The sequence below is a fragment of the Genypterus blacodes genome, unplaced genomic scaffold (genome assembly GCF_046128005.1).
Source record: "Genypterus blacodes isolate CSIRO-AG114 ecotype Tasmania unplaced genomic scaffold, CSIRO-AGI_Gbla_v1 ptg000139l_1, whole genome shotgun sequence".
Lineage (NCBI taxonomy): Eukaryota > Metazoa > Chordata > Actinopteri > Ophidiiformes > Ophidiidae > Genypterus > Genypterus blacodes.
The window spans coordinates 873832-895864 of record NW_027466941.1 but is presented as its reverse complement, the minus strand read 5'-3'; the positions used below and the strand labels follow the sequence as shown (position 1 = coordinate 895864).

At 45.1% G+C, this 22033-nt stretch overlaps 5 protein-coding genes across 6 annotated transcripts; 4 read left to right on the top strand and 1 right to left on the bottom strand.

Annotated features, from left to right (window-relative positions):
- Nucleotides 1–276: 276 nt before the first annotated feature.
- LOC143011921 (uncharacterized) lies at nucleotides 277–3809 on the bottom strand. Of its 2 annotated transcripts, none has more exons than XM_076164942.1 (11): nucleotides 3708–3809; nucleotides 3542–3581; nucleotides 2843–2979; nucleotides 2593–2725; nucleotides 2211–2477; nucleotides 1832–2125; nucleotides 1574–1728; nucleotides 1260–1379; nucleotides 980–1081; nucleotides 837–881; nucleotides 277–677 (listed from the first exon to the last, which is right to left on the bottom strand). In XM_076164942.1, exons 2-11 carry the CDS (start codon nucleotides 3579–3581, stop codon nucleotides 510–512), a joined length of 1461 nt encoding a protein of 486 aa, XP_076021057.1. In that variant the 5' UTR covers nucleotides 3708–3809; the 3' UTR covers nucleotides 277–509. The 2 variants fall into 2 exon arrangements, with proteins under 2 accessions (XP_076021057.1, XP_076021058.1); XM_076164943.1 differs by having other exon boundaries at nucleotides 3542–3584; nucleotides 3708–3802.
- A 1475-nt stretch (nucleotides 3810–5284) lies between these two features.
- Nucleotides 5285–8295, top strand: LOC143011960 (uncharacterized). Its single transcript, XM_076164983.1, has 9 exons — nucleotides 5285–5293; nucleotides 5401–5534; nucleotides 5624–5756; nucleotides 5840–6130; nucleotides 6306–6605; nucleotides 6689–6870; nucleotides 7008–7112; nucleotides 7244–7366; nucleotides 7450–8295. Exons 3-9 carry the CDS (start codon nucleotides 5723–5725, stop codon nucleotides 7642–7644), a joined length of 1230 nt encoding a protein of 409 aa, XP_076021098.1. The 5' UTR covers nucleotides 5285–5293; nucleotides 5401–5534; nucleotides 5624–5722; the 3' UTR covers nucleotides 7645–8295.
- A 202-nt stretch (nucleotides 8296–8497) lies between these two features.
- On the top strand, nucleotides 8498–12462 carry prpf19 (pre-mRNA processing factor 19). The gene is made up of 16 exons (XM_076165006.1): nucleotides 8498–8675; nucleotides 8870–9019; nucleotides 9321–9397; nucleotides 9487–9628; nucleotides 9718–9791; nucleotides 9882–9944; nucleotides 10059–10100; nucleotides 10211–10285; nucleotides 10389–10464; nucleotides 10554–10663; nucleotides 10776–10931; nucleotides 11019–11088; nucleotides 11192–11365; nucleotides 11509–11591; nucleotides 11693–11798; nucleotides 11902–12462. The coding sequence occupies exons 1-16, from the start codon at nucleotides 8657–8659 to the stop codon at nucleotides 11997–11999; spliced, it is 1515 nt and encodes a 504-aa protein (XP_076021121.1). The 5' UTR covers nucleotides 8498–8656; the 3' UTR covers nucleotides 12000–12462.
- Nucleotides 12463–13219: 757 nt separating this feature from the next.
- On the top strand, nucleotides 13220–19614 carry LOC143011970 (V-type proton ATPase 116 kDa subunit a 3-like). Its single transcript, XM_076164993.1, has 21 exons — nucleotides 13220–13343; nucleotides 14007–14129; nucleotides 14521–14599; nucleotides 14702–14850; nucleotides 14975–15073; nucleotides 15149–15207; nucleotides 15321–15447; nucleotides 15581–15663; nucleotides 15756–15849; nucleotides 15967–16173; nucleotides 16302–16452; nucleotides 16577–16716; nucleotides 16905–17062; nucleotides 17151–17241; nucleotides 17343–17461; nucleotides 17557–17770; nucleotides 17867–17977; nucleotides 18057–18143; nucleotides 18225–18345; nucleotides 18505–18676; nucleotides 18810–19614. The coding sequence occupies exons 2-21, from the start codon at nucleotides 14013–14015 to the stop codon at nucleotides 18901–18903; spliced, it is 2472 nt and encodes an 823-aa protein (XP_076021108.1). The 5' UTR covers nucleotides 13220–13343; nucleotides 14007–14012; the 3' UTR covers nucleotides 18904–19614.
- A 519-nt stretch (nucleotides 19615–20133) lies between these two features.
- Nucleotides 20134–21873, top strand: mrpl18 (mitochondrial ribosomal protein L18). Its single transcript, XM_076164999.1, has 4 exons — nucleotides 20134–20368; nucleotides 20883–21051; nucleotides 21253–21487; nucleotides 21590–21873. Exons 1-4 carry the CDS (start codon nucleotides 20290–20292, stop codon nucleotides 21665–21667), a joined length of 561 nt encoding a protein of 186 aa, XP_076021114.1. The 5' UTR covers nucleotides 20134–20289; the 3' UTR covers nucleotides 21668–21873.
- The last annotated feature ends 160 nt before the right edge of the window (nucleotides 21874–22033 follow it).

Sequence of the window (22033 nt, the reverse complement as noted above, 5' to 3'; positions counted from 1 at the left end):
TTATTCTGCACTGTATACAAGTGCTTCTCAATCTGGGAGACTCTGGAGAACTTTCGAAAACAAATTTAGACACGAAAGTAAAAGTCCCCTGATCACTGGCAGCATCATAAAGGCGTGTCATTGTACAGTATACAGACACACTAAATCAAGCGCTTCACTGTCAAAACACTGACATCATTAGTTATGATAAGATATTAGAAATGCAGCATTAAATCTAACCTGAGACAGAGGAGAAAATAAGAAGTGCAAATTAAGAGTTAATAATGAAGCTACTAGAGTTAGTTAGACTACAATGCAAAAACACTCCCAAAAAGTAGTTAAAATTGAAGACACACTTTCATAAAACTAGAGATAGTAAGATAGATCTTGCTCCATAGTCCTTGTCTCATGTCAGTGTGGGAGAATTTTCTCTTTGATGCATGCACAATATAAATCTAATCGCGGACTGAATGGTCACAAAGTGGATTACTGGAATCTAATTTACTGCACTCCAATTTTCACTACGGCTCTTAAAAGAAGTTGAGTTTGTCTGAGTTGTAAACACTGGGGAAGGTTGCTTCCGCGCTGAGAGGGGGAGCGGAGGGGAACTTCAGCTCAAACCGATGATCGGCAGTAGAGGAGAGACTGTCAGAGCCGAAGGTCACAGTCGGGGATGCTCCCTGTCCTAGAGGTCCAACCTGGGGCCAAAACAGACACAAAAACAATTCAAACCAACAAAAGCACAACATACGCCGATCACCTGGACCAAAACTCCTATGACTTGATTATATTTTTTTGATGATTTGATTCCTGCCACATGAGTTTGCATGCATTAAGACACAACACCATGTCTGTACCTCAGGCTGCGGTGAGCTCACGTGCACGTCAGCTGGGCCAATCGCCTGTAAAATGGAAAAAGACACATGAGCTAATCCTGAAAAAAGGAAGACAGGATGAAAAGAAGAGTGCAGATATGTCAAGTACAGAAGACAACACTTACTGGTGGGTTAATGGAGGTGGATGTCGGCTCTGGAGGGTTGATGGGATTCGTGGGCTTGTAGGAGTAATAGGAAACCTTACTTGTTGCTGCGGGTTGAACGGCCTGCAATTCCAACGACAGCGTTAAAAGAAAGCACACCGAGCTGATAACTTGTCAACATCCTGTCTCATCTGACGATCTACATCTGCGTCTTTATGTATCAACAAATGTCACATCATTTTGATCAGGATGAGTTATTATCGTTGTCTGGTAAGCGTATAGACAAAAATACTTCACTTACTGGTGGATCAGTGGAGCTGGATGTAGGTGCTGTAGAGTTGATGGGATTGGGGGGATGGTAGGTGTATCGGGGTGGGTGAGGTGAGGATGAGTAACTTGTAAGGGCAGCTCGACTTGGATTCTGTAATTTGAGAGAAGGCGATATATTAATATGAACACGGATAATAGACTTTTCTTGATCTCCATGTATCCAATATCTATCTTCACGTCAACTTCCTGGTCAGATTGCTGATTTGAAGTACCTCATCTGTAGACCAGAGGCCCTCAAGTAAACAAATGTAACAGCAGCCCAGTCTAGAAAGCCTCTTTACTTACATGGTCCACCTCAGGTTCATCTGGAGTTTGAGGAACAGCGTCACCACCTTTAGAGCTTTTGCCACAACAACACCTCTTTACACAGCAGCAGCACAAAATCAGGCCCAAGATAATACCGACTGCAATGCCGATGTAAAGAAAAGTCGGAGCCTGTTCTATAAAAGCAGAGAGGGACATTGGCAGTATGATCAATTCAAACATCTATAAGTGGTTGCATATGATATTTTCTTCTATAACAAAAGGGATGCTATTACTCACCAAGTACTGTTAGACTCACAACAACTGCAAGGTTGTTATTTTGGTCTCTGCACTCATATAGACCAGAGTCAGCTGGTTGTAGGTCCTCGATTACAATTGCGAGTGGGTGATCCAATGGATGAACTCTCTTTGAAAACTGCTCTGAATAAAAGCTTACAAGACTTCCTGATCTGATCAACACCATGTCATTCATACCCGTCTCAGGCTTAAAGGTCACGGTTAACAGCTCTAGGTCCATATCACAAGTGATGCGTAGTTCCTCATTTTCGGCTTTATCATAGTGTTCAGAGCGCGCTGTGTATGAGAAAGAGCAGATTGTATGAGAACTTTTATCCCAGCAGTTTGAAATGCTCATGTGCTGCTGAGGTTCTATCATCACCTTCTATTGTAATCTTCCACCTTTTGAACAGTGAATTGTCTCTTCTCCTTATGTTGTAGTGGCCATTGTCTGATTGGGTCAATTGGTTCATCTCCCAAACATTATTCCGCATTGTCCCCCTGCTGCGGGTGTGAGGGACTGCTCGATTCCAGAGAACCACCGTCTTGTCTACTTGGTGAATGGGAGTGAATTCTATGTACTCTGCTCTGTTAGTTACAGAGCGGGACAACGTCTGTCCATAATAAAAGGTAAATGTTTCCGAACAATCTAAAGAAAAACAAACACATTTTTTTTAGAGAAAAACTGAATGGAAAAGTCAATTTACTGATTTATTTTGCTATCACAGTGCCTTTACATGCTGTATGTCATTCAGTGTCCTCACCTTTAACTCTCAGTGTGACCAAGTTGTATCCAGGCAAGCTATATAGATTTATAGAAAATGTTCCTTCATCTCTTTCTCTGACATCTATTACTGAGAATGAACTCCGAGTCACTCTGTACCGTGGATCCACTCCCTTATTATGGACACAACACAAACACAGTCAGGACTCAGAGAACCTGGGTTGTCCACATGTTCTTGATCATACTTAATATAGATGTCTCAATAATGTCAATAATTATCTAACACTCACCCTTGTGGAATTCATGACTAGTTTCCTTTCACCGCCATTTCTTGGAGTGAAGTACAGGTCTCCAGCGGGAATATTAGACATTGGCATGAGGTAATTTCCACCATAACACACCTCTTCATAGTATAAAGAACCCTTAACTGTGGACAAAAGCAATGTTGAAGAGACAGAAATCGAGAATGTTGTCATGCGACATCACATTTGATAAACATTGACAAATTTGGTGAATTAATTTTGAATTAAAAATGACAAAGTTTGTAATGTATGAAACGGGTGTGTGAGTGGGTAGGTGAACTACTAAGTGTTACTGATGTTGAACGGGTGAATGAGAGGTCATTGCCAAGTGCTTTGGAGAGAAGCACTCCTTAAGTACAGTCAATTTACCATACAACATTAAAGCATTTAGTGTAATCCCATTGTGTCAAAGTAAACCTGGAACCCTGATGACCGATTCAGGAAGTTCACTCGTGCTTTGGCAACACCCGGAAAAAAAGAAATTTCAACATGATTGACCTCAAGGGGCGTCCTTGGGTTAATTAAACTCTTTTATAACTGTTTTATTTTTTTGGGCGTTTTCTGTTTATTCCGGTGATTGTTGTAATACATTTCACAATTTCACCTACACAGACAATAACTGCATTTGAAGTCGATGAGGAATGAAGCATACATTTCTATGCGTGTGTGTCCATGAGCTGTACTCACCAGCACTGAAACAGAGGGCAGCGAGGAGCAGCAGCAACATCTCCTACAGAGAAACATGCGAGTACCGAGTTATTACGCCTTTAAGAGTATAACTCCAATACACAGTGTATACGTGTGTGTGGATCAAAAGAAGAATTGCTGTTAGACAAAAAGCTTTAGTACTTACTGAGGAAGATTAAAGGTTTTTATTCTGTGTCGTTTCAATTGTACGAGTCCCTCACAGAAAAACAGGGAGGCACTCGGTAGGCGGAGACTCCTTACTGCGCAAAATGTGCTGTGAGTACGTACAAACAGCGCAAACAGCCGCCGTGTTTCAAATTGGGTCGGTTGTAATGTGTAAACGCTTTATTTGTGCTGCTATACATGAAATACAGCAACGATATCATCAAACTAACAGCAGAGAAACTAACAGATTCACATTCAAGTCATGTCATTCGAGTCATGATGACAGGCTGGATTTTCTTCCTGCTGCTTTGTTTCCTTTTCCACTCTTTTTCACCTGTATAATTACATACGACTTAATATCATTATCGTTTTTCCGTCTATTTGTATTAATATTATCAAAAAAAGAAAAAGAAAAAGTGATGCAACTGTATGTAAATGTAGAATAACAAAGACGTAAAGCAATGCAATTCTATATTTTATGTTATGTTATGTTATGTTATGTTATGTTATGTTATGTTATTTTATTTTATTTTATTTTATTTTATTTTATTTTATTTTATATTGTATTATTTTATTTTATTTTATTTTATTTTATTTTATTTTATTTTATTAGCGTGGAGAAAGAATATTCTTGTCTTTGTTTTTCTCTCGTGAGAAATCATGTCGTCATTGTCGTTTGTATGTGTATTGCCAATAACTAAACGATATCTTGTAAAATTTTACGTTCACAATTTCTTCACAATGAGCTGCCAGCCGATAATAAATATGTGTTCTTGCTGTTGTTTTTTTTTTTATCTGGGTGTTTTTAAAGTGAAAGCTTGACGCCCGCCGGGAACATCCCACATCCTCTTGCGCACTCAAAGGCGTCAGTAGCGTATTTATAGAGGGATATACAAGCAAGAATGGCGCCGCGCTGCGCAACTTGCGCAGGAGCTGCCGAGAAGCCCAGCCCATCATAAATAACAGAAGGGGTCAAGTGCGCATGCGCAATAGACGGAATCCTCTTCATCCGTCCATTCTCATTCAGAAAAAACATCCACATTAAATTACAAGCGTGGACTTATTGCCCTGAACGTGCAGGTGAGTTTTGTCTAGATGTGTATTAGATGCGTCATCTCTTTAGTCCGCTGCCCCGCTGTCTGCGCTGAAGGGACATGTTGGACATCTGAGACATGGACATGACATCAGCGGACACCGTGGATCGGGCTGAGAGTTTTTAATGTTAAATAGGTATAAAAAGCGGATATTAGTCGGCAGTAGTGTTTGTGTTTGAACTGCCTCTTGTGTGGGAGCCGATTGGAATGTATTTGTCTCCGGGTTGTAATCGTGTAGGATGGGGACTCATGATCATAATGTGTCCATCCCTGTGTTCTGTGTTTATAGGTGAACAATCTTGGTCCGTCTCAAGTGGAGAAAATGTCCTCCTTCATCATCCTCACTGCCCTTTTTACACTCCCAGGTGTTGCTGGTAAGTGTTGTCCAGTTATTTACAATATGTGATATCAATTTCAAAGCATGACTAGCTATACATATTTTCAATCGTTTGATAACAGTGCTCTGGTTTCCTCACAGGTTATATGCTCTTGGGTGAGTCAGAGACAATGTTTAGTTTAGTTTGACCTCATTCTCCTTCTACTCAACATTTGCACTGGAGAGATTTTTGACTGTACCACTTTTTTTGTGACGCTTCACAGGTGAAAAAGATGAGGAGCAGGTTGTGTGTGTCGGGAAGGAGTTTCGATTGCCGGTGTACTCAACATTAAGAACTGTGACTTTTACACCAAACTCTCCTCCGGGGCCGAGACGTTTGCTGCTGGATAAAATCAGGGTGAGTGTAGATGTGTGTGAAGGTGCGTGGAGGCGACATGTGTGTGTTTCTTCTATGATTTAGGTTGGCAAAACATTTTATGATTGAAGGTGAAAGACCAACGCTTTCAGTGGGCCAAAGATCGGGAGCTTGTGCTGAAAGAAGTGACTCACAGTGATCAGGGACTATATGCCATCAGAGTGTACGACATGACCGACGAGATCATCCGTCTGACTGTTTCAGGTACAACAGATTCCTCCCTGTTTTTCTTAAATCATTCCCTCTCTTCATTTTCTTAAATGCTACACTCTCCTTCTCTGCTTTAGATTGCATTAAGTCCTACAAGAGAAGCTACTGGGAGAACTTCGAGCTAAAGATCCCCGTCAACAGTTCTGTGCTGGAGTTTTCGTTTGAAGATCTTCTGCCTAAGACTGCTTTCCCGCCAGTTGTGTTGTGGAACAGGATGGCGACCAATACCACCCACGCAAACCGCGGGCGCCTGATAGGGAACGGGAAGGTGTGGCTGGCTGAGAGGGTCACAAAAGCCGATCGAGGCAACTACACCTTCGTAGACGATGCGGGGGTGATTCTGTCCCGCAGCACCCTTACTGTGCACGGTGAGCCGAGACAGAGGTTCAGGTTGAGGGACATTTAAGAGACATAGTGATATTCTTAAATTCTATCAATGCTATCGGTTATATTTTTGTCTTTCTCCTCTGGTATCCTTTCACCTTTCTCATACCTTCTCTGTGGTTCCTCCTTTCTTCTCCCTGATCCTGCATGTTGATGCAGCGCGTCTCTTCAATGTCACTCGCCATCCCATGGAGTCTCTAAACCTGCCCCTCTTCCTGCCTGTCCCTCACACCCATCTCATTTTCACCCCGACTCGGCAACCTGATGGCTCCATGCAGCTGATTGAGGAGGGGCGGATAACGGAGCATTATTACCGCCACAGGGGCCTGATCTCTGTCGTTAGGAACGGCACAAAAATGGAGGTCGTCATCAGGAGGCTGACCTCAAGGCATGATGGGGTATATGACATCAGAGATAACGATGGAAACCTGGTGTCCTCCACCTTCTTGCAGGTGGTTGGTGAGTCTCCCTTCTATATCTGGATGGTTTTCTGTCCCCACAATCTCTATTTCTTCTAATGTTTGTCTTATCCGTCCACGCAGAGAGGATCCCTCGATGGCGAGCGGTCCTGAAGTCCATCACTGTCCCTTCTGGCATGTTTGTGGCATTGGCTGGCTTCATCCTGTTCATGAAACGCTACCCTGCCTGCAGCATCTCAAAGATCATTGCTGGCCTCAGAACAAACCGCACTCCACCAGCTGACCCTCCAACGATCAACATCCAGGTGAGTGAAACAGAAGAAGGAATATGAAGAAGTTAGAAGGTCACCACAGATTATACAGTATATACTGTAACTACAAACTCTCTCTCTCTCTCTCTCTCTCTCTCTCTCTCTCTCTCTCTCTCTCTGTGTGTCAGCAGGACTACAGGCAGCAGCCCAGCCCTCAGCCCTCAGGCGTCCATGGTTACTCTCAGAAGCCTGAAACTCCACTGAAATTCAGCCCAAGTGCCAGTCCTGCTCACACTGTAAGGCTGAGTTACTCTGAATGTAATACTACTGAGACTATAGTACTACGACTGAACGTTTGTGTGTGTGTGTGTGTGTGTGTGTGTGTGTGTGTGTGTGTGTGTGTGTGTGTGTGTGTTCTGTTATCAAGGGTTATGTTCCTGTTCGGACTGGAGCTGGGTCACGACTATCTCCTGTTCCTGTGAGGACTGAGGACCAGGATGCACACAGACCGTTAGCTGAGAGTTCTGCTCCTCAAACAACTGCTACTGAGGTAATAATTCACTCTAAATGTAAGAATGTTTGTCACATACTCAATCATATTTGTAATTGTCTTATTTTTGCCCCTTCTCCTAGTATGACACCTTTAATGTGAAACTGGCCGGAGCTTCAGACTGCCTGCACTCATCTGAAGGCTGCTTTCAGTTCCCGATTAAAAAAGACAATAAAGGGATGTTGAACCAATCAAAGGACGACTTCTCCACACTGCCACTGGACTTGGACACAACTGAATCCTGCTCTGTTTACACGTCAGACAAACTGAACTTATAGGGCACAGAGCCGAAAAAGGGAAGAAGAAACCGAAAAATGGGATTCTCGCATGGACTGAAGCTGTGAAAGGAAAGAGAAAACTTCCCTGTGCCTTTTAAAATAATAGAAATTAGTTTGAAAGCAGTATTGCATGCCAGCGTTTCATGGCCATGTAATGGTAATTTTTCTTCTTCTTTTCTCTTTAACATGAGCAGTAACCCTTTTGTCCCATGTTACTAAATTCTTGGCACTGGCTGCTGGTGCTCCTGTTTACCTACCTCCAGATCCTCAGGACAAACATGTGCACTGTATATTATTAGTGTGTATGAGTGTGTAAGTAATGTGATTTATCAGGACGACATAGAATCATATAGAAATCAGAATTCCTAGGGTAAAATCTGAACATTCATCTCAAGTGTTTCTATTCATGTCAATCACTGTAAATCCTAACTGCATCTATTAATTATCTCTTAAATTGTGATTTGTAATATAATTCTTTTGTAAAGATAAATTGTTTTCCTGTGGGATAATTGTAGTCACTACTGTATGAAATGTCACATGTTGCACAAATTATTAGAGCCTATTAACCTGTAAACTTTGTGTGGAGGGTTACTGACTCATCATAGTGGCGTCGGAACTTAGCCTTCTGTGATACTTTTACATTGTGTTTAAGGAGATATCATCTCTTAAATCAAATAACAATTAAAGGGACATGTTTTCATCATGAGCGTTGGAGGTTACCATTTGTAAATCACGTGTTTTTAGTCAAAGTTTGGTCAATTGTGCGGTGTTGGCTAATACAAGGGGGTGTTAGGCGCGATTCAGTTGCTAGGGGGCGGCAGATCACCTGTGAGCAACGGAAAAGAAAGCGCCGAAGAAGAGGAAGCAAACCCCTTTTGTAGCGGCAATGAAAGGACAGCGTGCTACCTCCAACTTCAGCAAAACATAACTAAAGTGTAGATCTGATATTACCGCCATCGGGGCCGAGCAGAGTTCGATTTTCAGAAGCGACGTGTAGGAGAGCGTTGGCAAGATGTCTTTGGTTTGTGCAAGTAAGTAAAGATGAACGCAGGAGACGACCGGGAAGGATTGTATGGACTAGCAAGTCACCGCGCTAACGCTAGCCACCTAGCTAGTTTAGCTAACACTGGCGGCCACGCAGTGCCGCGTTTTTTCTTCTGCAAATGGAGGCTAGTCGGTGCAGTTTAACGACTTGTTTTAAAGTCTTTAATGCGTGTTTTTACAGTTTCCAATGAGGTCCCGGAGCACCCGTGTGTCTCCCCGGTGTCCAACCAGGTGTTTGAGCGCCGGCTGATCGAGAAGTACATCGCGGAGAACGGGACGGACCCAATGAACGGACAGCCGCTGTCCGAAGAGCAGCTCGTGGACATCAAAGGTAAACCGCTGCACACCGCTGGATGCTGATCAATAACAAAACCACAACTTTAAAATACGTAAATGCTATGTTTGTAGTTTAATGTGATTGTATTAAAGATGGAGGATAATCAAAGTGATCGAAGTTTAAAAATCGATCACGTGTGAAATACTGAGCCCCTCTGTTATGAAATGGTGATCGTGATTGATCATTGGCTTTTGATGTTTATCCATACCCAGATACATGAGATAGATAGAGCGTGATAACATCACAACGGAGCTACTTTGCTTTGTTAACTTCAGATTTGTCCTTTGTGTCTCAGTCTCTCATCCAATCAGACCAAAGGCTCCGTCTGCAACCAGCATTCCTGCCATACTCAAGTCTCTCCAGGATGAGTGGGTGAGTGATGTTCCCTCCAACACGTCAGACCTCTCCAAAGTGACTCTCATGACCGTTTTCCCTCTTCTTCTTCTTCTTCTTCCTCCCAGGATGCTGTTATGCTTCACAGTTTCACCCTCAGGCAGCAGCTGCAGACGACTCGCCAGGAGCTCTCCCATGCCCTCTACCAGCACGACGCCGCCTGCAGAGTCATCGCTCGGCTCACCAAAGAGGTCACCGCCGCCAGAGAGGGTAAAGCAGAAACCGGATCCCACTCCCCGGACAAATGTTTCGACTCACGTTTTTGTGCTGACCTTTCCTTCCCTGTTTCCGTTCTCCAGCTCTCGCCACGCTCAAGCCCCAGGCCGGACTGGTCGCTCCACAGACGGCCCCTGCCTCTCAGCCCACCGCCGCCGTAAGTGCCTTGCTCGTAGGCTCAGTCGGTCGACCATCTTCGTCCTCTCACTCAGCTTTACTCCTTACACTCTTTCCTTTGTGTCCTCAGGGTGCCGGGGAGCCGATGGAGCTCAGCGAACAGGTCGGAATGACCCCAGAGATCATCCAGAAGGTGAAGCTCAGCCGTACTTACATTCTCCTCTACCTGTAACTTTGTTTTCTTTGTTTTAGTGTTAAATAGATGCGATCTCGCTGCTTGAACTTGCATTGTTTTCTAATTTTTCAGCTCCAAGACAAAGCCACTATCCTCACCACAGAGAGGAAGAAGGTAACGATGATGTCACGCCTCGCGTTTGGCCTCGTTGCGCCAACGTGTTCGTCAATATCCTCAGTTTGTGTAGTTGTCCAGGCTTTAATTGCTTTTGTTTGTTTCTTCAGAGAGGAAAGACGGTCCCAGAGGAGCTGGTTAGAGGCGAGGATCTCAGCAAGTATCGCCAAGTGGCCTCCCATGCTGTAAGAGCTCGTCTCTGTCCCATTCTTAATGGATTTCTGTCAGTCAGGTGGTTTTGGTTTAGTTTGATATACTTCATGTGGCTCTGCTCTCTCTCGGTCTCAGGGTCTCCATAGTGCCAGCGTTCCTGGAATCCTGTCTCTGGATCTGTGTCCCTCCGACACCAACAAAGTGCTCACTGGTAAACCCACTCGCCCTCGTCCTCAGCTGCGTCTCCGATCTCATTCTTTGGCGTCTTTGATTTGACTCCGCCCTCTGGTGCCGTTTCAGGTGGAGCTGATAAGAACGTGGTTGTGTTTGACAAGAGCGAGGAGCAAATTGTGGCCACACTCAAGGGCCACACCAAGAAGGTCACCTCTGTCATTTACCATCCATCCCAGGTCAGTTTCCCTTCTTCCCTCCATCAAACAGCAACCTGGCCGACTTTACAGCCAAACGGTCTGATGTGAACAAGTGATTGATCTGTTAAACCTGCCTTCGTCTGCTCTCTAGTCTGTGGTGTTCTCTGCCTCTCCCGACACCACCATCCGTGTCTGGTCCGTCACTGGGGGCAACTGTGTCCAGGTGGTGCGTGCCCACGAGGGGGGCGTCACCGGGCTCTCCCTCCACGCCACCGGGGACTACCTGCTCAGCTCCTCCGAGGATCAGGTGTGCATCTGGAGCAATGTGCGGTCACTTAACGTGTTCGAAAGCTTCCAAGTGCTCAAGTCTCCTTCTCTCTCTCTCTCTCTGCAGTACTGGGCCTTCTCTGACATCCAGACAGGCAGAGTGCTCACCAAGGTTACTGATGAAAGTGCTGGATGTGGTAAGAACTGGTGTATAGACGTGTGTTCTGCTACTCTGAGCACGTGTGTGTTTGTCTTCAGCGTTGTATTCCAGGTGGCATCAGGTCTCTCTGTCTCCCACAGCTCTCACCTGCGCTCAGTTCCACCCTGATGGTCTCATTTTCGGCACCGGCACTGCCGACTCCCAAATCAAGATCTGGGATCTGAAGGAGCGCACCAACGTGGCCAACTTCCCCGGCCACTCAGGCCCTGTCACTTCCATCGCTTTCTCTGAGAACGGATACTATCTGGCCACAGGTAAGGGCTGCTTACAATGCTTTTCATTTGTGATGATGGAATCCTGTGGTAAATGAATCATTAGTTATTCATCAGTGTCCTGATCTGGACACTTGGGCCAAAGTAACTTGAGGCTGAAGTTTGATATCCGTGCTTTGCTGCAGGGGCCCAGGATAGCTCTCTGAAACTGTGGGATTTGAGGAAACTGAAGAATTTCAAGACCATCACTCTGGACAACAACTATGAGGTGAGAAATATACCTAAGGTCGAGTTCACTACAATTGAGGCGACAATCATCCTTTGTGTGTGTGTTTATTTATTACTAATTTCTGTGCGCTTCCATTCCAGGTGAAGTCCCTCGTCTTTGACCAGAGCGGTACCTACCTGGCGGTCGGAGGGTCCGACATCCGGGTCTATGTCTGCAAGCAGTGGTCCGAGGTCCTCAACTTCACCGGTGAGGAAAACCAAACGCTCCCGTGTGTCTTTGCTATGTAGGATTGTCTCATCTGCTGCTGGGAGCTGGTTCTGACTTTTGTCTCTCCTCTTTGTCTTTGCAGACCACACAGGCTTGGTGACTGGCGTGGCCTTCGGGGAGAACGCTCAGTTCCTCAGCTCTGCGGGAATGGACAGAAGTCTCAAGTTTTACAGTTTGTAGAAAACAGGGTTAAGATTCTGGAGGAGAAGAGGAGGTGGAGTGAGATCAGGGAGGAAGCATCTGTGTCCACTTATTAATCGTGGGCTTCAACTTGGCATAATTCTGTAATTTGTAGATGGAAAAAAAAGAAATCTGTCATCTTTGCGTCTTTTTTTTTTTTTTTTTTTTTCTTAAGTTAGTCCTGACAAGTCCATCAAACACACTGAAAGTGTTTGATGGAATAGCCTACTGTTTGAACCCCTGACAGTCCGGTTAGGATAACGTGTTTGATGACAATGTGAGTTTAAAACATGAGCCTCTGTAATATTCCTGTTAGGATTTCCAGCAATTACGATTCTACTGTAGAATTTCTGTGTGTGTGTATGCGTGGAGATTATTCAGTCGCAAAGTGTCGTACACCTTTTTGAGGAATTATAAGTTGAATGTGTGAATGCAATCTTTCTAAATCCAGACCAGCTTCATTCCTTCCAGAATAAAAATGAAAGGCAATCTTAGCGGGATGCAGCTGCAGCCACGTTAAAGGTGAAAGAACACGTGTTTGATTTTACATATGAACAGTGGAAAAGTCTTGTTGAAACTCCCCCCAGTTTAACTTTTGATTTATTCAATTGATCTTGTCTTTTTTTTTCAGTTATGTACCTTTTACTTTTACCTGTTGCACCGGTTCTTTTACAATAAAACAAAATATCTTTTTGTAATCCCATTCATTTGTCAACTTCAAAGCATTGTCTGGTCTCACTTGTTTCGAAAAAGATGTCTGTCCGCTCCTTAGATGGAAACATGAAAATACAATATTACACACACTACAGAAAGTTGAAAGACAAAAATGAAAGAAAACAGTTTAAAGTCCACTTCAGCTTACAGTTGAACACTGCTTACCAAGAACAAAATTGTCACCAACCGGTGTGATGGGACTTGCATAACTTACACTCTTAAATATAAAATACAGTGGCAATGATATCACTTAAAGAAAATAGATATATTTTAACATACCCAAATTTGAAAACGAGTTCTTGGCCAAAGAAAGCAATGTTTTAATTAAAGTAAGAAAATGGCGACACGGCAGAACGACATTCCCCCATGTTTGACAATAAACTCTGTCTTGTGCTGTCATTGAAAATGTATTCTGGTTGTTGGGGGTTACGGAACTGACATAACAGCGACATCTAGTGGCCAAAAACCAGAACGGAATCAGCAGTCACGTGATTTCGCAGCAACGTGACTGCTGGCGCAAACGGGAAGTCCCAGACCGAACCGCACACAAGTTCACATAAACACAGCTCGTCTGTAGCGGATAGCGGGCATCTCCGTCGGTACGAAGCTGGACAGACTGACGGACAACAGGTAAGAGGGCAGCACACACACATACACACAGCAACACACGTACGGTGTTTATCCCAATTCATTAAACTACAATGTTTCTGTATCTCCTCACTTTCCCTGCTTGTTTCCTCACCGCGTTCTCATCAAAACAAAAGCTTACATTACCTGTCAAATGTGTGTAGAATATAACGTCATAACCTCAAATGCCGCTGTTGTTTCTGCGACAATGTCATGTTTTCTCAAAGTGAAACTGTGTGCACTGACAAGTATGAGGAAGACGTTGTAGCTGTAATGTGACCACACGGGCGAACAGTCGGACTCTTTGTTCACTCAAGTCACTGTCTGACAAAATGAATGTCATATGTTCACTGATGTCATTGTTCATTTTGGCGCTTTTCCAACAACGATTCCTTTTATTTTGGCATGAGTTTAACTCTTAACTGTTTTTGTACATGGAAGTAAGATTTCTACTCAACACACCGAACTTTGAACATTGTACAATAATGGAAACCCCACCTGATCATCACACACTTAGTCAGGAGGTTAAGAAAAACTTGGCACTTCCCTTTTTATGTTTCGATTCATTCATACACACACACACAAGTCCTTCCCCTCCTTTGTCAACCTGATATTTTGGAGGATAATACCACGTCCTGATTTGGTTGATGCCTTTGCGTCTCTCAGGCTGCAATGGGCTCCATGTTCCGTAGCGAGGAGGTGTGCCTGGTGCAGCTCTTCCTCCAGTCCGGCTCGGCCTACAACTGTGTCAGCGAGCTGGGAGAACTGGGCCTGGTCGAGTTCAGAGACGTGAGTCCCGTTTACGTTTCTTCGTCACATTCCCGCTTCAGCATTTTGCGGCGATACGGCTCAGAGTCCCACACAAAGGGCGACGGCCTGCTGAGCCCCGAGAAACTGGGTCAGCGGGTCAGAACAGTTTTCTATACGTAACATTGAAGCCTTGAACTTTGGAATCTTCTAAAAGATGATTTCTAGCCTAGAGATAATGTATATTTTGATCATCCTGACCTGTGACCTTTATTCTTACACCAGTTCAGCGCACACACACTTCAGATTGCTGCGATCGCGGCCTTAATGAGGCGGTGAACTGATATGGCTGCTATGAAGGAACACAACAGAGTAATTAGATCAGACGAACATGAGTAACTGATTTGCCTTCTTCCTCTACTTCCCTACTCAGTTAAATCCCAATGTGAACACTTTTCAAAGGAAATTTGTGGGGGAGGTCAGGCGATGTGAGGAACTGGAGAAGACGTTCAGTAAGTAGAATCCATTCTGTACCATAAACTGCACCGTATGACTCATTGTTCTTCTGTTGTTGTCCTTGATGTTGACTTATTTGTGACCCGTCTCTCCCTCAGCCTTCTTGGAGCAGGAGATCAAGCGCTCCCTGTCTCCTCCCCTGCAGGGTCGCCTCCCTCTCCCGTGCCCGACCCCGTCTGCCCCTCAACCTCGTGACCTGATAACTATAGAGGAGGAGAGCGAGAGGCTGGCCCGGGAGCTCAGAGAGGTGAGCAGAACGACAGAAGAGAGGGAACTCGGCTGTTTGATGGTTTGTAAGTCCTTCATTGTGTGTGTGTGTGTGTGTGTGTGTGTGTGTGTGTGTGTGTGTGTCTCTGTGTGTCTCACTCTAGGTGTCCAGGAACAGAGACAGCCTTCGAGCACAGCTGACCCAGCTCGCTCAGTACCAAGGAGTCCTGACTAAAACACACCTTCTCACAGCCTCACAGGGGGTAAGACCTGGATTTCAGTTGTAGGTCAAGGTCATTACACAAACTGCATGTCTCATCTTTTGCCTCTTCCAACAGGAACCACCTGCACCGGAAACCCAAGGGCTGTTTGATAATCACAGAGATGTCCACCTAAGGTACAATTCCTCTTTGTCCATGTCCTATCTTTGTATAAACGTCTTATTTGACTGATTGTATGTGTATATACAGCATATATATATACATGCATGTAAACCATCTCCTCTCTCAGTTTTGTGGCAGGAGTGGTTCTTCCCTGGAAAGTCTCCGCATTTGAGCGGCTGCTGTGGCGAGCGTGTCGCGGTTACATCATCGTGGATTTCAGCGAAATGGACGAGCGGCTGGAGCACCCGGACACTGTGAGAGGGGGGGCAAAGCTAAACACGACATCAGGGTTTAGAGATAGAGATCAACGTTGTTTGTGTTGCCTCTGATTATTTGTCACATGTGATTAACTTTATATGTGGACTTGGTCTCATTCTGTCTTCTCAGGGTGAAATGGTGCAGTGGACAGTTTTCCTTATTTCCTTTTGGGGAGAGCAGATTGGACAGAAAGTCAAGAAGATATGTGACTGGTGTGTAACAGTGTTTTTGTAACATGGTAACATTTCAATTCCGCCGCGCTGGAAACTCTTTGATATGTTTTTTCATTTCTTTCTACGCGCAGCTTCCGCACGCAGACCTTTACCTACCCAGAGAGCACGGCTGAGCGAGAGGAGATCCTCCTTGGCCTCAAAGGCAGAATTGATGACATCAAATCAGTAAGCCAGTATTGGTCGACACCGTCACAAGCGTTCACCTTCTGCTTTGCCGCCGTGTTGCATTTAGAATAGCTCCACAGACAACGATTCTGATTCCCGTCCCTTGTCAAACTCCAGGTCCTGGCCCAGACTGAGAGCTTCCTGCAGCAGCTGCTGATGCGGGCGGTCGCCGTGCTGCCCCAGTGGAAGGTGCGCGTTCAGAAATGCAAGGCGGTGCAGATGGTGCTGAATCTCTGCAGCCCTTCCGACAAATGCCTGATAGCCGAGGCCTGGTGTCCCGTCGGCAAGCTGCCGGAACTGCAGAGCGCCCTGAGAGAGGGGGGGGTGAGAGACGGGACAGGGGAGTGGGTGTAGGTGGAACCAGAGCAAGGCTTGTTGATGAACAATCAGGATGGATTTGCAGATTTTGTGAGCCTCGTTTTCTTTCCCTCTCTCTTTTTGATCCGACTCAGAGGAAGAGCGGCAGCGGCGTGGATTCCTTCTACAACCGCCTGCCCTCCTCCACCCCCCCGCCCACCCTCTACCCCATCAACTCTTTCACAGCCGGCTTCCAGAACATCGTGGACGCCTACGGAGTGGGGAGCTACCGAGAAGTCAACCCAGGTACGCGGAAATACCGTCACAAACACGTCAGCCGTCGGTCCGAGGCAGAGCCGGGGAACGCTGCGGCTCAGGAGAAGTTAGTCTTCTAACGGGTTAACTTCTCTGTCCTCTCCGCCTCTGTCAGCCCTGTTCACCATCATCACGTTCCCCTTCCTGTTTGCTGTGATGTTTGGGGACGTGGGTCACGGCTTGTTGATGACTCTGGCTGCTCTCTGGATGGTCCTGGAGGAGAAGGACCCCAAATTGAGAAACAACAACAACGAGGTAATGATTCAGAAGACACCCAGAGTTTGAATCGAGGCGGCGTTGGTCATATTGAAACAGTTAGGATGACTTAAAGTATGGATTTTGTGCTTTTGATTTATTCTTTCAGCCTTTTTTTCATTTAACCTCGTACACTCAATGAGTTGAAATGGAACCATTGCTTTTGTCTTTCTGTCCTTGTGGCTCAGATCTGGAGGATGATGTTTGGAGGCAGGTATCTGATTCTGCTGATGGGGCTGTTCTCTGTGTACACGGGCGCCATTTACAACGAGTGCTTCAGCCGAGGCCTCAGTCCGTTCAGCTCCGCTTGGCACGTGGGCCCCATGTTTGAGAAGAACGAATGGAAGTGAGGACGCGTCGCACATGGACCAAACCTGGAGCGCTTCCTCTCTGCCTTCCGCTCCATCTTACGTTTTTCTCTCTTTTGCCACCAGTTCTACAGTCCTGGCACAGAACCAGTACCTGTCCATGAATCCCGTTGTGAATGGCGTTTTCGTCGGCCCTTATCCGTTCGGCATCGACCCGGTACGGCCGTCTGAATCCTCACTGTCCCGTCCAATCATCTGGACTGTCTAAACTCACTCTAACACACTCTCTCTCCCCCTCGCTTTGCTTTGACCGCTCAGGTTTGGGGCTTGGCCAACAACAAACTGACTTTCCTTAACTCGTACAAGATGAAGATGTCCGTCATCATAGGCGTCATTCACATGACTTTCGGAGTCTGCTTGTCATTCTTCAACTACTGGTAAGTGCCCTGTGTGTGTGTGTGTGGTGAACGTTTGTATTTTAAGATCTGTGTCACGAGCCGTCTCTTCATCTTCTCTTCCTCATCTTCTCCAGGCACTTTGGCAAAATAAGCAGCGTGTTCCTGGTCCTCATCCCAGAGCTCTTCTTCATGCTCACTCTGTTTGGCTACCTGGTGTTCATGGTGGTCTTCAAGTGGATCGCCTACACTCCTGACCAGTCCAAGTTTGCTCCCAGTATCCTGATCCACTTCATAGACATGTTCCTGTTCACGGACAACCCAGACAACCCTCCCCTCTACACGGGACAGGTGGGCAGGTTGAATCTGCTGGAGCTATTTATTGTTGGTCAAAACAAACCTTTACAATTACATTCATACATTCTGTGTCTCCAACTCTTTGCGTAGCTGATAGTGCAGAAGGTCCTGGTGGTTCTGGCCGTGTGTTCCGTTCCCGTCCTCCTACTGGGGAAGCCCACGCACGAATACCTCACATACAAAAAGAGAAGACACAGAACGGTTAGACTCCGCTTTGATCTGTTTTTACTCACAATTCGCTGGAATTTGTTTAGATTTTCCTGACTCTGTGCACCGTCAGGTGGAAGATCGGCGCCCCCTGGTGGCTGATGAGGCCTCCATCAACGCTCAACAAGGAGATGTGGAGGGAGGAAGTTCTGAAGAGGAGGTAAACGAGGCGTCTGAGTGATTGACCGCTGCTCTCTGGTGATTTCTTTTTGATGTAAACATGGACGTTTGCCCTCTGCAGGAGTTTGATGCTGCAGACGTGTTCATGCATCAGGCCATCCACACCATAGAGTACTGCTTAGGCTGCATCTCTAACACCGCCTCCTACCTCCGACTATGGGCTCTTAGTCTGGCACACGCACGTATGTGGCATACTCACATGATACACACACACACACACAGACAAACTTCCTCTCCAAGCTATAAACACACATCCTATTCATTTTCAGCCACTTCCTCATAGACGTGACACATTTTTCCCAGGCGGCGATGTCTGACAGTGAGTGTTTGTCTCCCCACAGAGCTGTCAGAGGTGCTGTGGGTGATGGTGATCCATATTGGCCTGAGTTGGAAGGGCTATGTAGGATCTGTAGTCCTCTTTGTGGTCTTTGCCTTCTTCGCCATACTCACAGTCTCCATCCTGCTGGTGATGGAGGGTCTCTCGGCTTTTCTGCACGCCCTCCGTCTGCACTGGTGAGGAGGAGAGGGGAGGAATTGATGGATGGAGGGAGGGAGGGATGGGTGTAAAAGTACATGCGCGAATATGATATTGCGTCCTCTCTCTTGCCGATGTGAGTTGACATTGCGGCTCCTCTCTCTCCCACAGGGTGGAGTTTCAGAACAAGTTCTACAGCGGAACCGGCTACAAGCTGAGCCCGTTCTCCTTCACGGCTCTGATCAACTCATCAGATCCTTTGTGATCCATCAGGATGGCCAAACGGTTCATGTTCACGATAACTTTTAAGTATCTAAATGAGCTCATGGAACATAACCACTCACTTCAGATTGACTTGTCTTCCTGGTTTGGTGTTAAAAAAAGTATTTAATTAACTTGCACTTGATAATGGTACAGACTGTTATTGCTTCATCTTACCAGAATGTGAACAATGTCCCTGTACCATGAATTAGAGAAAGATACTTTTGTATTCCCTGACGCATTTTTAAAATCAAATTTATTAATTCTGGCCCATGTATTCCAAGGAAGAAAGGATGAATCATGTTTACTTTTCAGTGTATGAGCTTATATTGGAGGCATCACTTATGATAAGGGAAGCATGTCAGGATCTGTTCTGCGGTTTAAGGGAATGTGTGATTGTGTCCTATTTGGTTTTCTCCAAATGATTTGTCAGTGATTATCTGAATGATTTTCATCATAAACCAAAGATGCACGTTGGTGGTCTGAGCACAAAACACAACAGATATTTATTGTTAAAGGTTTTTCCTTGTGCCTTGTTTGATATCTAGACTCAGCTCAGCAATCCTGGACATTTTTTGGGACCGATGTTTTGTTTTATCATTCCGCCAACACCTTTGGACTTAACTCTGCCTTGATGCTGTGTCTTTTTGTTTCCTGCCGCGTTGCACTGTAAAATGAATCCAATTTGAACTGAAATTAAAAGATGATTTTTTTTCTTGTTTAATCTTGTGTCTGTGCACAATCATTCAAGGAGAAGCATGAGAAACATTTTGATGCTTGACTACAACTTTCAAAACAAATACAACAAACACAAAGTCTATTCATAATCAGGAAGTAAACACAGTAATGCCTTAAAGGTCAAGTTCCCTGACCTTTGCACAGCTACAGACAAACAAGCTTGTTGTTTTCATGCCAAGTCAAATCAACCTTATTTCTATAGAACAATATCACATATAATGTCTCAAGGGGCTTTACAGGTCCACAACATCAGGAAATTCCTGACTCCAACCAAAGAACTCTAGGAAGATGAGGAAAACCTGTATGTATAAAGGCCATTAACGAATATCTATAAGGTACAAAGTCCCGCTATAATTTGTTATTCATTTGACTCATTGTTATTGTGAATGTACTTCAAAATGGAGAGAGATGTACAAGATGTGTTTGTAACACTTGTGGTAGGAACTTAAAGCGCCGCTTTTGTTCCTGTCAGGGCTGCTTTCACATGCACACAAGCTAGAGCGGATGTTGTCCGAATGTCAGTGATGGTGCTTCACATGTCACCGAATATTCCAATTAAAAGCTTGTAAATGTTATTTTGTTTTATTCAGGGGGTCACATGTTATCCGACCGATAGTTTACATTGATGAGGTAAACAGAGATAAAGGAGAAGATGTTCGCTTTGGGCCAAATATGTCGAGATGTTCGGCTGCTGCTCGGTCAGACTCGGCACATTCTGACCGTGAATTCAGGTAAAGATCATTTTATGAAACATAATAAGTTATAGTTGTAAATAAGCATGCTGTTTTATAAATATTTTAATAAAATTTGAACTGAACAGTGTAACTCGTTTGGCCGTTTTGAATTCAAAAATAAACGTAAAAACGATTGAATACTGCTAACATTTGTAATTTGGGCTTCAAAATAAAAGCTTAAATGTCTGACAAAACCGGGTTTTTAATAGTTGTATTGCCTTATTTAATTCTTTTAGAAAGGGAAGAAAGAAGAGAGGAAAAATAACTGAATTTGTTTTATAAAAAAGCAGCCTAGGATGACAGCGACAGTATCACATTGATATTTACACAGATTATAATCTAATACCTGTCAGTATATATATTTGTTATTGTTAAATGTCACAAAGTTCATATGCTCTGTTTCAAATAATTAAGCGATAACAGATCTCATGTAGTTGTGATGTGTTTGTGGGGCTCTGTGGAGCTCCTCAGGGCCCGGTTGTTGTAGTCTCACTTTTTCCCTTTCATGCAGCTCGGTGTATGAGCAAGGCAGCATCTCAGCCTGAGCCCAGTGTGGATGAAAATGAAGTTGTGAGCCCCACGTTTGTGAACCGAAACCCTCGGAACCTGGAGCAGATGGCGCTGGCAGTGAAGGACCGAGGCTGGAAGACCACCTGGCCCCACAGGGAGTTCTACCATAGGTATGTGTCCCTCTGTGGTGTTTACATTCTCTGCTCAATCTGACTCACACTCATTTATGCATTTGAGACACCAGATCTGAAGCACTGCAGAGCCTGTTAACCACTAGGGGGCGCCTTAAGACCCTCTTGCCTGTGACCATATAAGAGCAACTTGCAAAAGCTCAGTTCCCTCCCACCCACTCTCTCTCTCTCCATTTTCAGATTAGTGTTCGCTCGCTCTCAGCACCACGTGACAGCTGAGGTGTTCTCCAGCAGCTCTCCCATCCCCGTGTTGTCCTGCTCCACCAAAGAATGGGCCGTGAAGCAGGAACTGGCCTCCACGAGGTGCGTGGCAGCGTCTCAGGCCGTGGGCGAGGTGTTGGCACATCGATGCAAACAGGCCGGCATCACCAGGATGGTCTATAGAGCCATCCCGTGGCAGTATCGCTCCGAGGCCGTGAGTACACACAGGATGGAACGCAGTCGCCATTTAAACTAACTCACTGGGTTATGAGCTTCATTCACACTGCGTTCATTCTCTTTATGCCTTCTCCCACAGGTTCAGTCTTTCAGGACGGCCATGAAGGACGGAGGAATCGTCCTCAGCGAACCGCGGAGGAAATACATCGGGACCTGAATGTTGTTTTGTTTTGTCACGCTTTTATTTTGTAAAATGAACAAACACGTCGTGTAACCTGTCGCTCTGTAACCTGTGAGGTAATGCTCTGCTCTACAGGAGGACGTCACCACCACAGAAATATGATATCACAAAAAGCATTGTGATGTTTGTCGTTTGCAGCAGTACTCTGGTGCGTTATTGAATAAATAAATAGAAACCTTTAACTTGTGATATTTTATTTTGTCACTCATAGCGTGCTGAATGTAAACAAGAGTGTGGGCGCAGACAGTGTGGAGTAGAACACATGGAGGCGCAGAGATCAGAGGCGGTACAGCATGGTGTTGGCTCAGGCAGTGGGGACCGTGTGGGATTATATAAAGTGCA

Coding starts and splice junctions, on each gene's coding strand:
- LOC143011921 (XM_076164942.1), bottom strand. CDS start 3,581: ATGTTGCTGCTGCTCCTCGCTGCCCTCTGTTTCAGTGCTG. Junction 2,980..3,541: donor TGCCCTCTGTTTCAGTGCTG/GTGAGTACAGCT, acceptor TTTTGTCCACAG/TTAAGGGTTCTTTATACTAT. Junction 882..979: donor CCACCTCCATTAACCCACCA/GTAAGTGTTGTC, acceptor TCCATTTTACAG/GCGATTGGCCCAGCTGACGT.
- LOC143011960 (XM_076164983.1), top strand. CDS start 5,723: ATGACCGACGAGATCATCCGTCTGACTGTTTCAG. Junction 6,606..6,688: donor CACCTTCTTGCAGGTGGTTG/GTGAGTCTCCCT, acceptor CCGTCCACGCAG/AGAGGATCCCTCGATGGCGA. Junction 6,871..7,007: donor CTCCAACGATCAACATCCAG/GTGAGTGAAACA, acceptor GTGTGTCAGCAG/GACTACAGGCAGCAGCCCAG.
- prpf19 (XM_076165006.1), top strand. Junction 9,792..9,881: donor CCTCTCAGCCCACCGCCGCC/GTAAGTGCCTTG, acceptor TTGTGTCCTCAG/GGTGCCGGGGAGCCGATGGA. Junction 9,945..10,058: donor CCCCAGAGATCATCCAGAAG/GTGAAGCTCAGC, acceptor CTAATTTTTCAG/CTCCAAGACAAAGCCACTAT.
- LOC143011970 (XM_076164993.1), top strand. CDS start 14,013: ATGGGCTCCATGTTCCGTAGCGAGGAGGTGTGCCTGGTGCAGCTCTTC. Junction 14,600..14,701: donor GGAACTGGAGAAGACGTTCA/GTAAGTAGAATC, acceptor TCTCTCCCTCAG/CCTTCTTGGAGCAGGAGATC. Junction 15,448..15,580: donor GGCTGGAGCACCCGGACACT/GTGAGAGGGGGG, acceptor CTGTCTTCTCAG/GGTGAAATGGTGCAGTGGAC.
- mrpl18 (XM_076164999.1), top strand. CDS start 20,290: ATGTTCGCTTTGGGCCAAATATGTCGAGATGTTCGGCTGCTGCTCGGT. Junction 20,369..20,882: donor CATTCTGACCGTGAATTCAG/GTAAAGATCATT, acceptor CCTTTCATGCAG/CTCGGTGTATGAGCAAGGCA. Junction 21,488..21,589: donor GGCAGTATCGCTCCGAGGCC/GTGAGTACACAC, acceptor CTTCTCCCACAG/GTTCAGTCTTTCAGGACGGC.